Raw genomic sequence first — 15,354 nt, 5'->3', positions numbered from 1 at the left:
GCATATTATTCTTATGATACTGTTAAGGAATACATCAACTGCATTTCTTGTACAGATGTTCTGAAAAACAATCTAGTTGGGGAAAGGGCATTGTGTCTAGTGCAAAACTAACATTCAACATTGAAAAACAGTGCAAAAAGCACTACTGAAAAATTTACAGTAAGCCAGTAATTCTCACAGTTTGCTAAGAAACCCACAATAAATGTTTTCACTTTTTGAGTGTATTAGGTCTTGTTTTGAAGTCATATTATTGCTTCACCAGTAGCTGTTTCCAGAGAGGTTTCTAAAGACAGAGACCTCCAACTATAAAAAAGAATTTGTTATGTTCTCTGAGTTCCTGTATGCATTCTCCATAATTATCATTCCTGGAGTCTTTAAACTACTAAACTGCCCCTACCTAATGGAATTGTTAAAAACAATATTTTAAATATGTGCATATACAAGTTAAGAGCTGTTTTGTGAGTATGAATTGTGTTCTTCCCAAACCTAACAGTCAAAGAGAAGTTACAATAAAAAGTGCAGAAGAAAATGAAAGATTTCAATTTTACAGTTTGAAACTGACTGTGCTGGCAGGCAATTTTCTCTTAACCTTAAGAGAAAAGCTAAATTACTGTACCAGAAACTTCTACTGAAGGTATCTTCTAGTACATTTTTCAACCATAATGCCAAGACTGCATACATCATATGACTTTGGTAAAATAAAAGAGTTAAGAACTAGAAGTAGTTCTCTTAGACTAAGGCTCTTTGTCTCTGGTCCTGAAAGGCAGTTCTGCTCTTTTAAATTTTGTTAAATAAAGATACTCTGGCTTTTAAGAAGAACATAACTCCTGAAGACAGACTTGACCTTTTCTTAGAGCTATTGTCCTGCTTACCATATCAGAAACTTACATATAAGAACTTGAAAATGCCATAGTTTTCAGCCATTTCTGTCATATAAAATAGCTAGTACTGCAATAAAAATGCAGTAATAGTGAAACTGACCTCCACCAAAAACAAAGCAGGTTTAAAGTTTTATTTCTGAAATGCCGATATACACCGTATTAATTACAGATTTTTTAAAAAGTTATTGTATTAATGAAATGGGTTTAAGTTTTTATATAATGACAAAATTAAAGATATGAAGATAGCTGAATGTTGTAACAATTGTCTGTTGTCACGTTTCCATCCAGGTAATGGTGTTTCAGTCTTATTTCTGGCCAAGTTGGGACAGCTAAACATGAAGAGAAAAAGGTCATTAGATTGCTAATCTTATTCTTTCAGTCAAACCAATATCCAGTTCATACAGCAAATATTTCTGTCTTATATGCTTTGTTTGTCGCTGAGAACCAAACATCTTCCGGTGATAGAATAATTCATAACCTCAGAGGAGAAGGCCTGAGTTTCAAATTTTTATGAATGTATCTCATGAAGTAAAGGTACAGTGTATACAGTCAAGACAAGAAAATTTGTTATTTAAGCTGAATGAGGAGTAAAAGCCAGCAAGTACCATTTGTTTCCTTGAAGTGCAACAAGAATTAATTTAGTTCTTTAAAATGTAGTGTTGAATAACAACTTACTCTCATCTTAGTAGGACATAAAACCATGGCTGGCGACAGCTACTGAAGGGCTGCTATTTGCTGACCACCATGAATAATTTTTATTTGTATTTGTATTGGAATGAGGTTAGAGAAGTAATGATGTTTTTAACAGCACTAAAATACAGAGTTTAGTATAGGTAAGAACATCAAGCTCCCACCAGGCCAGTACATTTATATCTATATACTGTAGATATTTATAAACCAGGACAAAGGTTTAAACATCTTGTAACTTGAAAAAGTTGCAAGAAAATCCTGGAAAGAGATGCTGTTTGTGAAAGTTCCAAGAATTGACTAAATTTTTTTAGGTAGGATTAATGTAAAAACAATTATTACAAACTTGTTTGCTTGCATTACATTGATAACAGGCCTTCAATAGCTAATTAAAAATAATGACTTCAAAACCCCACTTCAAGCAAATAAAAACTGGTAACATGCATTATACTTTCACAGATTGAGGTTTTTTTCAATAAAAGTCCATGGAGATGTAGAGTTATAAGTTACCTACCTGTTTTATAAACTGTGTAGCATTAAAAAGTTCACTGCAGCCATACAGGACATGTTTGCCTTGTTTACCCTAAAAAAGAGAAGTCCGTAGGAAATCAATTATTTAACAGGGTAGCAGAGGATTAACAAGCAGTACTTTTTAAGCATCTGCAAAGGGAAATTATACAATCTACTAAATTCTTCTGCACGTATGGCTTGCAATTTTGATGACACATTTTCAGCATGTTGAATTGAACTTGGACAATACATTTATTTTAAGGCACAATATACCTCAATCACAGTATAAATATTTGCTTTTTGACATTGTGAGATAGTCCATTCTAGCACAGAACTACAAATAATTAGATTTGAAGGTTTCTCTTAATTCTTCTACAAAAAAAATCCCGGAATGTCAAAGATGAATGAACATTGCTTCCTGTTTTAGAAAATTTTAAAATACTTTCTCTGTGCTTTCAGGAGCAAACTGGCAAAATGGATAGTGCTTAGAAAAATAAAGCTGTGAATAAAATCTCTGTGGTATCTGCTTGCAAGAACAGAGCTGTTGATTTTTCTCTTTTTTATTCTGGAGGAAGACTGAATTTGAGAATAATTAATAAGCTACATCTGTGGAAACAATAGATGCTGGAAGTCTACCACATGGAGAAGCAAATTTTGTTGGATAAGACCGTGTCACCTGGGAGAGGCCCACAGTTTTCCAGGTGGTGGGAGAGAGAATAAAGGTTTTCATTAACCTTCCTTGTTTTTTCAAGAGCAAAGGGCTAAGTGGAATAAAGGTGAGGAAATCTTCCCCCTTGGGAGGTCATCTCCCACTGCTCAAGTACACAGTCTGAGTGGAGAAACATACAGCACACTTCAGCTGTGACAACTGTGATGGAAAAACTCTGTTCACAGGTTCCAGAAGGAGTATGTTCAACTTCTGACTCTCCGCAAGATCTAACGTTACCATTTCCATAGCTTTCAGTTCCTTCTGTTTGGCAAATGACCTCCTGTTTGCCCTCTTACTCCTCTGAACTTCAGCTTCCTGACACTTTGTATGCAGTGCTGAGTGTTTAATTTGTCATTACACCAGTGCCCTCTATACACACATACACAGCAAACCTCAGCTCTGTCAGCATGCAGCTACAATCAGGGAAGGAAACTAACCTCTAGGGGATTCAGAAGATTTTTTTTTAATAGGAAGTAACAAATAGTCATCCTCTTGGACATCTTTGGGTTCAATATAGTAGCTAAAGAGGCTTTGGGTAGACTAAGGAGCAAGCCAAATGTTTGCCAATACACTCTGCCACAGGCAGATGCCTCACTGAATTCATTACCAAGGATAGTGACGAGTGATAAGTTAAATCTAATTTATTTCTTTAATTTACATTCCTCTTCCTATCCTTTCCTGTATCCAGACCAGCTCTGTTTCAAAATGGCTGCCTGTCAGAGGAGAAACCCTCTGACTTTGCATTCTTCAAAATTTACCTGGACATCAAACTCTCACATGCTTTGTAGAGTAACTGTTTTTCAATGACTAATGCTCCATATCTACTCTTATGTGTGAAAAGCCACAATCTACCATAGAGCAGGACAAATGCACCATGAACAGAGTTAAGATCAGGAAGAAAGAATGGTGTGCTGCTTTTGTTAAATATATTACCTTCTTCAGAACCTTACTAAGGTTACTTTGGCATTTTTCTTAATTCCTGGAAAGTGCTTGAATACTACTCCTGCCTTCCAGGAACTGTAATGGTTTAGTTATTTTTCTCCATCCACTGATTTTTGGTATACATGTATTCTACTAGTCTGGCCAGTTGGAACCAGAGAAACAAAATCTGTTACACCAGCATTACATGGTTGATTACGTATTTTCTTACTTGTGCATGTGACACCTTGTATGATTTCTACACAGAATTAAATGATGCAGTTTAATAAGAATGAGCTTCTATTAACTCAGTAGTGAAAAGTTCTGAGGGTAAGTAACAAATGCTTAGATATTGGTGCCAATGTGATATTTGTTTTAACAGATAGCACAGTATTTGCATTTTGTTGGTTTCTGAAACAACATACTTGATGCTCAAGTAAGATTGTCGTACAATAAAATGATGTTATCTGCAGGTCTGAGTTTGAACTGACTCCATATTGCAAAGCTGCATACAAAAAGGCACTGGGGCATCTCTTTTGCAAGATTTATGAAAACTGAAGAATTCTCAGCAGTTCCTTACTTTTAAGGTTATGATAAGCTACAGCTGCTTTATTTAACACCGCCACATGAAAATCAGTAACATGACTCTAAAACAGGTTAATTCAGTTTGCATCTGCTGACAGTTTTCAGCCACGTTGGTGTGTATGAACACAAAATAAAAGAGAATGCAGTTTATTTACTCAACTCCAGAGCAACATGAGCAAAGTACCAGAAACAGTAAGTCTTTGTTGGTCTGAATGAGTAACTACAATTTCTACTGATTTCTTACATTCCTTTTTTCCTGGACTCTGTATAGAATCAGGATATTAAGGCTAATTTCATAGACTTTGTCTTCTAAATACTAAATATTTAGAAATATTTAGAAATACCAGAAAACATGCTCTATCTGGTTTCTGTTAGTAAGTTAAGGACTACAACCAACAGAAGTACACATACCTTTATATAGTCAATAAGATTTTGATATTCAATATAGTTGCCTCCTCCAACTACAAACACTATGGCCTAAAAGGCAACAGAGGTATTATTAGAGTAAGCATTCAAGTTCTTAAAATTTCAGTAGTGATATACCAGATAATTAAACCTACAACAAAAATCATCACAATCACACTGCACTCTTAAAAGAACTGGATACAGAACCACTGTTTCCTATCTGGAAGAAGGTATCTGAACTTTTGGTAGGATGCAGAATAGCAAGCTGAGAGCTTTTAACATGTTACTCTCTCATATTAAGACATACATATACAGTTTCAACATGTACTTTTTTGTGTCCTGAGATGTGACCTCAGGAAGAGTTAAAATACCTCCATGGATGTTTATTTGGGCCATAAATGAAATACGTCTATCATAAAGAAATACCCTTTCTCATAATTTTTTCTCTTCCCACCTACTACTGGTAATTTATAATATTACAGGTAAAAGCCATCAATATTTTCTGGGCTGTGTTTAAAGAATTCATGACTAGAAAAAGCAGACTCAATAATTGTATTATTGTTAACATTCTTTATCCAAAACTGTTTGACCATACTATATGAATTTTATATAGACTTTATCTTATTACTGACATTTTTGGTGCGACCATCTGTAGCCATATATAGATATATATCTAGGATATCATGTAGTATTTCTTTCGCTCCTGAGAATAATTAGGACATTTCATGGGACATCAGGAACATTTGTATATTGCCAAGCAAATATTTTGCTTGTGAAACTTCATAGCAATGAGGTAAAACTTTTTGTATTTGTAAATATTTACATAGTGAAAGTTAGAGGCATTTGTATGAAATGATAACATTCGTGATTTTGCTTTTTTCCCTTTAACTGCAGAGACTTCTTAATATAGTCGTTTACATCAATGCTGTTGTTTAAGGCTGGACAAAGGATTAAATCTAGAGAGCTTTCTGAAAATCTGGTCTAAAAATGGGGGATTTAAATTGCTCACTCAATTATGATATTAGTAAATCCCTGTAATTACCTTCAGGAAAATTTTCTACATTTTTTCCTCCTGTATTAGTTAATACTTACATAGTACTTTGAAGATGAAAAGCTTCAGAATAACAGCTAATTATAATTAATACTAGATATAATTAGTGTAAGTGCTTTTTAGCAAATAAGACCTCTCATTTTCTTAATCATTATCATCAAAAATGACTGTACTTCAGGATTTATTTATTTTTAACACATGAACATTGAAAAATAATTTCTATGTGACTTACCTCCTGGAATGGATTTTTATTTCTTGGAACTGAGCTATAAAAATACAAGATTTCATTACACATTAATAGAAATAAGAAAAATGAGCATCATGTACCCATCATATTTATGGACTACTATATAATATTAAACAAAAATATGATATAGAACAATAACTGCTTTTCCATTTGTTATAGAAAATTCATTCATTTTATAGGACTGAATACATAAGTAAATAGGAATTTTACTTCATCATTTCTAATGTTGCTGTTTGAATAATAAGCTTCATGACAACAATTCTTCCATAGTTTAAAAGCTCCAACTATAGTGCTGTTACCTAGGAGCAAATACAATGTGTAAAAAATGTGATCAGCGTTAGCACAACTTATGGCACTTTGCAATCCCACCCCCTGGAATCTTAGCTAGGTAAGCCAGTCACTTTGCAGCACCTGCATACACACTTACTGGTGCTTCCAAATCTCAAAAACTGCTACAGGCAGCAGATACGTAGGATAAGAATGATTAAGGGAGGAGGAGGGAAATTACAAGTTCAGGTGGTACAGCCTCCTCCATCTGAATACGCAGGCAAGTAGCAGGTAAAGGGGGAGAAACCTCTTTTTCCTGCATCACCTTGCACCTTCAGAGGAAGGGGAAAGTGAAGAAAAAGCTGTGAAGGGTCTCAGCTCTCCCACCCTTTGCTCACACACTACCACTGCCCTCCTGCCCTGTACTGGCCTGCAGCCCCAGGTAGACAAATACATCTTATGTTCTAACATAGCTTAAAACCACTGTATTTTCCCCTTCAAATTACCTTTTCCCCTATTTCAAGACGTTTTCTCTGAGTGACAAAAAGCAACTGACTCAACACAGATCTCAGTGTATCAGAAAAACAGGTTTTAAAATGGAATGGCTATCTCTAATGTGTTGCTCTGGAACATTGTCAGGAATAGCACACACTTCCTGTAAGTAGAACCATTACCCCTATTCTCTAATTTTTTGAGTATGATGCAACAAATCCACACGCATTTTGTGTCATCCTCTCAGAGGACAAAGCCTGTTTATACTTGAGGTAGGCTTTACACAGGTTAGAAAGATACTGTTTTCCTAAGACTGAATTACAGCAATGCAGTTACTACTCTATTTAAAACACAGTAAGTAGAAATGCCAGTATTTCTTAAAATGGCAATAGATTAGAAAAGAAAATCAGAAACTTTTTAATTAAATCCATTAATTATATTATATCACTGTTTTGTCAAGACATATGTTTTTATTGTCTACAAAAATATTTGAAGGGAGAATTAGAGAAACCACTATATGAGTTTTGCTATCATGCCCAAATATGATTTATGATGTAAACTTGAGTTTACATACAAATCCAAAAACAGAAATTTAAAACTATTCTCTATGATGACTATTACAGCTATACAGAATGCTGCATTTATGAACTGCTGTAAATGAATATTTCTACATTGTTTAAAGCAATGTCAGAATTATACAGAGAGGGCAAATAAATATTTGAAAAAACCTTTGGCTTGAGTAAAATAAATCTTTGCACTTTTGCACAAAATCCACCAAAAATGCTATAAAAACATCACATGTAAGTGACAATTGAAATCAGAATGAAGCATAAAATACTAGTACTTTTCTCTTTGATAATTTGAAAATTCGCTTATCTTTGAAATTATGTAATCTATACTTCCCAATAAAACATACATATCATCTAAAATTTATGTCCTCTTACTTTTCATGTTTCAAGTACAAACTAGAGACAGAATTTTCATGCAAATAACTAAAACCAAGCCTGGATCTACTTTATCCACACTGATTCTGTAATAAAGTGGTGCAACCAAATGAGATTACTGTTTTCCCACAGGTTCGATGAAAGTTCTTTTTAGAAGGAATATTAAAATTAAGTATCTTCTCTGTTGCTAGGATATTAGATTAGGTGAGATTATCAGACAATTCATTAAAGATACAAAGCAAAAATCAAAATTTATAAACTTCTAATATAATTCCTCTTCCTCTCTTTTACTGGCAAAATAAACTATATTCAAGCCTCCCTTCATATGCATATGAATATAAAATGTGCACCTACCTAAACAAAAGTAAATGCAGTCAAATTTTAATATTTTTTTTAACTTATTAAGAAATTACTACAGAAGGGTTACATTCAAATGAAAATTGTAGCTGTTTAAAAGTGACAAATAAATTTTGGTGCACCATCCAATGACTATTTAGCTTAACAGTGAAAACTCACAAAGTTTCTAAGAAAACAAGTAGTATGACTATGAAGAACGCTAACATTTTTCAATTGCTAAATATTAATGCGCATTCCTGTGACTAAACTAATGTACATGTTAGCATTTGGTTTTTTAGGTTTTTTTTTGCAGTGTTATAAAAATTTATCTGATTGATCCAAGTTCCCAGATGTGAAATCCTCCAGCACCAACTGTCTTGACTTAGAATTAATGATTAAAATAATTACCTTTACAGCAAGTAAAATAAAATAGATTTCTTAAGTTAGTGTTTTCACAGAGTAAAAGGAAAGAAGCAAAACTTACCTGTCACTGCCTCGCAGCATCTTGGGGTCAAAATACCGGTAGTCATCTGTCTCCTATTAAAAAGTATGTTTTTATCTCAAAAGATTGGAATTTGGCTAATGAATTTTTGCTTGTATATATTACATTAAACATTGTTCAAACCAGTATCATTTCCCATCACATCATTCAACAATAATTGTGGTGTCCACTAATATTTAAAAAGTGTGTATATAACTGAACCAGTACAGAATAAACAACAGTGAGAAGCTATGAAGGGTACTATTGAGCTTTTTTATTTCTGGTTCACCTAAAATTGACTATCACACACTTTCCAAAAAATACAATGCTTGCATAATAAATCCCAACAGAAAGACAGCATGCAGAAAGAAAAATTGTTACCAGCTTTAGAGGAACACTGATGGTTAGTAACAAATGTGAAAATTTTCCAGGTTAGGGAGATCTGCTATTGATTTAACATTATAAAACAAAACACTTTGGCAGCAATGAGTGCTAAGGACAAGACAGATCAAAATCTGCTACTGTTATGTAACTTATCCTTCTCATGTCATGATTTATGACTACTATTAAACCAAAATTAAGCTCTTGAAGAAGAAATGAGTTCCACAAAAATTTGAAAAGTCTGACTCTCTAAACGACAGAAAAAGAATTTCTTCACATAGAACACTGAAGCACTTCCAGTATTTTTATTGGCAACAAGCAGGATTTTTGCCAATTACTATGGACGAAAAACAAAATTTCTTAATAACTCCTTCTGACAACTTCTTGGCTTTCTCCTGTGTCTATACTACATTTTCATTCACGTACTGTGAAGTTTAGCTTGTTGATAAACTGCATGCAGAACTACAGTTGATTTTATCTGTGTGCTTACTTGCAAAAACCTTTGAATTCTGATGACTCTGTAGAGTAGAAATAATACTTCTTGAGTAGTAGACAAATTATCTGGGGAATTTACTAGAGCTCACATAGCATAACTACCTGTAATATTAAAAAGTATTTAATATACATGTGGTGGTTACACACTCACAAAATAAATCTATTTGATTTTACAAACTTTTATATAATTACATAAAATAATTCTCTTACCCTGCAGTTTGGCTTTTAAAAAGAAAATAATTTAGATCTAATTTCCCACTGAATCTCTGTAAAATACTTTTTGTATGCTCCACTGGGAATTTCAACCTCCAGAGTCTGCCAGCATTCATGATTTTGCAGCTTCATACCTAAAGGTGGTATAGTAACTCTGGAGTAAAGAGAGAGTTGGGAATGGATAGATATTGATAGACTAAAACTGAGAGATATTTGAGAAACCTTTACCTGGGATAAAGAGATTAACTTCCTCTGCTTATTAGAGTGAATTACAGATTAATGACAGAACTAAAAATCAGAGTTAATAAACATATTAGAAACATGTACTCCTGAATGTATTATTCCTGTGTTTTTTCACTGTGGACTTGTATAAGTAGACACACAGAAAGTGGTAAAGCAATAGAAATGTAGGGATAACCTAGGGATTTTCCCTTGTTGCTGTTTAAATACACTATTCCTGCTGAAATCAGTGCTGAGGGTGCAGGGAAAGAAAGCCTAGTAGATTTTATTTTCTTTAACAAATAGCAAGTCTGCCAATAAAAACAAGTGTATAGCACTTTCCTTACACACAATTGAATTTGTGACTTCCCTAAGCAATTCCAGAAGAAAATAAGTACTTCTGAATATATAAGCTTAGTTTTCAATATTTCAAATTAAAATAGAAAAAGACTCATGGAAATATCATTGACTTTCAGATTGTATTTGTTTTTCTGCAGAATTGAACAAGACTAATTTGGATTAGAATTTTTATTTGTAATGCACAAAAGGTATATTCTAAGTAAGTCTGAAAAGTAACAAATCCTCTGGTACTGTATTAACCAAAATACAGTTTCATGAATATGTATCACAGATTATCTATCTACTTCTTAAGTCAATACAAATGTACAAATATACTGTATTGACAGAGGCCAAGCCACTTTGTAAAGGTTCACTTTTCAAAGATCTTCCTCACTCAGTAATCAAACCATTTCCTAGAATATACTTAGAAGAATCTACATAACTCTATAGTAAATCATATGACATCAAGACAAGGCAACTATGTTTTAGTTTAATTAACAGAATATTCCTTTATTAAAATTTGACCTTAAAAGAAATTGCCTAAAATCGTGCTTTTTAACAATAAATATAATTATTTAAAATACCCACAAGTAACTGATTACTTTTAAGGTCATCAAGGAATGTTTCTGGATATGTTTTTCAAGAAAAGGTGCAACTATGGTTAAACAATCTAGAAACATTTAAAAAGTTACAAGATAGTATTATGGCCCATAAGATCTGTTCTAGCTGTTCCTGCTTCTGAAACACTTGGAAAGCACAGGTGGCATGGACTTATTTGTCCTTGCCAGGGAGACAAAAGAAACAGCAGAGACAAGCAATACACAAAGTAATTTACAGACAACCCTACAGAGTTTTGCACAGGATATCATTCTAAATAGTTTTAAGATTTCCACTGACATTAGTATACGTTAATGTTTCTGGTACAACTTGCATGTACATTTCATATATTTCCTTTATTGTTGCAGTTAATATCTAGAAAATAAATTATTTACATTCACTGTAATAATTGCTTGACTTCTCAATAATCTGCTCTAATTTTGCATTACACCTTTTATCTGTATGTATTTTTCATACATAAAGGAGACATTTTTCTGTGTTGTAAAAAACAAAATCTTGAATTTTTTTCCTCTCCCTTTGTGTTTTGCCTGCAGTGCAGTAGTTTTCTATTCTGGGAAATAGAAAAGGATCCCACACATCAGAAGATGAACAGAAGCCACAATGTGTATTTCCACACATTGACCTTTTCCAGATACAATTTCACTTCTGTTGATTGTACATCAAGTCTAAACACATTCCACAATGACTCTCTGCCTTGCTTCCTTTAGCTGAAACTGACTCCCGAACTTGCTGTCAGTTTTCCTGCAGGTTAAGAGAAACAATCTTTAGGGATTGCCTGGTCTCCTCTGATCTGAAAAGTGGGACTCCCTGTTTTGTGCCGTGAGTATTGGTCTCTGCCATAGCAGCGGAACAAGAAGCTGCTGACTGACAGACAGATTGGCCCAATCGCTGATCTTTTTAAGTGGAAGGATCAATGTTTTCTCCAAATTGTCAAAGTTCTGGTAGCTGTTTACTACTAAGTAAAATGTGAAAAAATCAAGTCAGAAAAAAACCCTCATATGACTTGTAAACTTTTCTTAATCAACTCTTAAACTTGTAGTCTGAGGAAGCTAATGTTTATTTAAAAACAACTGGTTTAATTTTTCACCTTCTTCTAAGTTATCTATAGTTTTAATTTTAGCTTTCTATGGTAAGTGTTCTGGGTGACCTCTGCTGGTTGACTACATAAAGTTAGCCCTGTACATCTTTTCCAAGTCTTTCAATCAGGAACAATATTCATCTAACACTGGAAACAGTGTCAAATCCTTTGTTTGTTAAGCGAAAGCAAATTATCTGCCAAGAATCATGACATATATAATCTATGAACTAGGGTTTAAGAAAATAAAGGATTACTTGCATGTTGATAATTTTTGTATTTTACCATTATTTTTCTCTCTGTACATACAGTTAATAAATGCAGATAAAAGTGGACAAAGAAGAATATTTTGAATCTACTAAGCAGGCCTCTTTTAGTTGTAAGTTCTAGAAAATGCCTTGACTGTGTAGCTAACACATAAGCAATTAAAAAATTTGTAACATATAAATTTAAAATATCTCAGTAAATTTTCACCGAAACAAGGCAAGAAGAGGAATTTTCTGACGAAAACCACATCTGCTTGCAAACAGAATCACTGAATCAGTAGTAAAATATTTCCCTCTACACAGCAAAGTTTAAAGATGTGGGAAATGTAATCTTCCCTAATACAACTCTAAATATTTCACTTCCGAAACTGTGCTCTTTTAAAAAAATCCAAACACTGATGCACAGAAAATTTCAGTCTACAGCTTAGTATAAGATAAGTGTAATAGAACCTCAGGATAGGAAAAATCTAAAAAATATTAGTTCTAATGAGACACAAATTGTCATGTTTAGACTATTTTAAAGAAAGAGGTCTTATTAAATAGTTATGAAAATGGTGCTATTCTTGAATTACAGCATGACTGGATTTTTTAATTCATGAAAAAAATTAGCTATAGCATATTACATATCACAGCCTTAAGATTTCATTTGCTCCACCTCTCTATATGAAGGCAATTGTACTCACAGGATTTGACTTCATCTCCATAAGGTTGTCCAAAATACGTGTGACTGGCAAATTCTGTAAAACATAATTTGAAATTGATGGAATGCTGAAAAGAACAATTCCCAGACATATTATTACTTATGGAAGAGTTTAAAGAGCATCTGAACTACTATTTTAGAAGTCTTCCTCCTATGCTTCGTAAAGGTTAAGCTTATTTATTATCACCTAAATTACTTTTCTGTAAAAAAATGCAAACATCTGAGGTACATATAATTAGGGGATAAAGATAAGACAAAGTGCAAGAGAAGTGTGAAGATAGGAACGAGCTGTATTTAGGTATTACCAACATATGCATTTGTGATAAAATATTAATTCTTATTAAAAAATACATTGCAGTTAAGGAAAGAATTTTAAAGCTGATGCTGATAATTGTGTGATTCTAAAAAAGAACTAATGTTGTCAAAGTAATGAGTAGAAAAAGCAACCCTGCTAACAAATGGTTGGATGACTTGCAAAGGAAATAAACTGACGTGCAATTCAAGATTACTGTTCCTTACTTAACATGGGAAATGTCAGCTGGGACAAAAGACCTGAACATTAAGGAGTTAAACTGAGGGTGAGTTTACATAGCAACAGGATTGGAAATGAGTCTTATTGACAGAATGTATCAAAAGAAGACATTCCACAGGATTATCTACATATTACACTGGAAAACTGATGTGAATCCCTGAATTCCTGAAGGAAAAAAAAAAAGTTATCTCTAACAGAAATACCACAGACCTACATTAGGCTTACAAATAAGAGGAAGAAAGGCTTCTCATCTGGCTACCCTAAAATATCTGGAAAAGAAATAAAAAGCCAGAAAAGGCACATCCTGAAAACACTAACAAATGGGCTTTTTGCTCACTGAGAGCACAAAACAACGCAAGCCATTTTCTACAGAATAATATTAACTCTTTAAAGCCACACTTTTAAAGAAAAGACAAAATATTTAATACAAGAAGAGGAGGAAGTCTCCTGGATACTATAATTACTTTTTATTATTAAAAGTAACAGTTTATCTGAAGAGTTCTCTATAAAATATAACACACAGGCAAGCTGCATATTTAAATTTTCCTCAATCATATTTCAAGATACCAATGAACTGTAACTCTGCAATGCAGTTTATCATTCTAGTCTACTGAAATTCCTTCAGAATTAACTTCATTAACTACCCTATAAAACTGAGACCCCAATTTCAAACTTATCTGTGATAGCTGACACCATTCATGTATAAATTATGTGTATAACAGCCTGAATAAACAAATAATGACAATCAAAAGATTAAGAAAGTCAAAAAGATAAACATTTAGCTAAGATTTCATTTTATTTAGTTCTGATATGTTATTATTTCTAATTTAAATTCTGACTCTTCAACTAAATTATAATATGATGAATTATTTTTTTCAGTAATCTTGATGTGAAAATACTACAGAATTAAGATTTTAAACTTTAAAGAAATATTTATTTATTGCCATCTGATGAAAGTACACATTGGGTAAATAATTTATCCTCTGCAGAGGAACAGGTTCCTGGGAACCACAATTCAACATTCCAGGTACAAGTTATAAAATTAGTTCTTTCCTGTTGTTGTTGCTGTTTGTTTTCTTTGGGAAGGGTGTACACTAACATGCAAGTTTTGCTCAGAAATATTTAGCTAATATAAAGTTAAGTGAATATTTGAAGGTGGTCATGTCATTATAAATATATTTGTATTTTCATACACATTACAAGATTATGGTTGCTGTACATTACACTCCCATGGATAAAAATAAGTGTTTGAATTGTAAGTAAACAGAGAACTAACATTTTCAGCCTTTTAATCACTCTAAAATAGAATAAATTAATGCATGTAGTTCTAAGTAAAGATACAGATAGTTATATTTTTTGGTTTATTGTTTGAAGGCCTAGTCTACTTTGAGTATTCCACAGCTGTTCTTTTTATAATGTAGAAATCAGTCTTAATTGCTACAAAGAGGTCTTCAAAGAAAATGTGAATTATTTGTTACTTATTTGATCTCTGGAAGTTACAAAGCAATAGATCTATCCATAAGCAGAGATTTATGTTTATTTTTTCCACTGTACAATTAATTTTATTAATATGACAAAGGTACTGAAATTTCTTTTTCCAAATGTTCGCAATACTCATTATAGACTTTTAAATTGTTTTTTAAACTTACTTGTTGCTTCAGTACCAAGTTCTTCACTCCTTCCATTACAAACTGTGATCCTGTATTCATAACACGTGAAAACAGACTGAAAAACCAAAATAAAGGTGATGTGCAAGATATTTTTGTTTTTAATTTGTATTCTTAAGCTTTTTACTGGCATCGCATTCCCAATAAGGTCAACAGAATCTAAGTACCAAGCAATTCAGTTTGTCATAAAATCTTCATATCACATGGCAATCAAGTGTATGGGAATACACTTGCAGTCTACCAGATAGAACCTCACCTATCACTGGGAGCCTTTCAACAAGCAGTCAGATGCCCAGCATATTTTATATATAGGAGATATATATTTTCATATAGGAG

General features: G+C 33.0%; 1 protein-coding gene across 1 annotated transcript in view; it reads right to left on the bottom strand.

Annotated features, from left to right (window-relative positions):
- Positions 1 to 997: 997 nt before the first annotated feature.
- The window catches only part of SCFD1 (sec1 family domain containing 1), a 48,713-nt gene continuing 34,356 nt past the window's right edge, over positions 998 to 15,354 (bottom strand). Inside the window, exons 19-25 of the mRNA XM_021539329.3 lie at positions 15,001 to 15,076; positions 12,803 to 12,856; positions 8,517 to 8,569; positions 5,979 to 6,012; positions 4,702 to 4,767; positions 2,083 to 2,151; positions 998 to 1,210 (exon numbers count right to left, since the gene is read on the bottom strand). Of these exons, the coding sequence (XP_021395004.3) occupies positions 1,187 to 1,210; positions 2,083 to 2,151; positions 4,702 to 4,767; positions 5,979 to 6,012; positions 8,517 to 8,569; positions 12,803 to 12,856; positions 15,001 to 15,076 (376 nt within the window). The 3' untranslated portion in view covers positions 998 to 1,186. The remainder of the gene's footprint in view (positions 1,211 to 2,082; positions 2,152 to 4,701; positions 4,768 to 5,978; positions 6,013 to 8,516; positions 8,570 to 12,802; positions 12,857 to 15,000; positions 15,077 to 15,354) is intronic.

This window comes from Lonchura striata, chromosome 5, assembly GCF_050655825.1.
Source record: "Lonchura striata isolate lonStrDom1 chromosome 5, ASM5065582v1, whole genome shotgun sequence".
NCBI lineage: Eukaryota > Metazoa > Chordata > Aves > Passeriformes > Estrildidae > Lonchura > Lonchura striata.
This window is presented reverse-complemented; position numbering and strand designations above follow the sequence as displayed.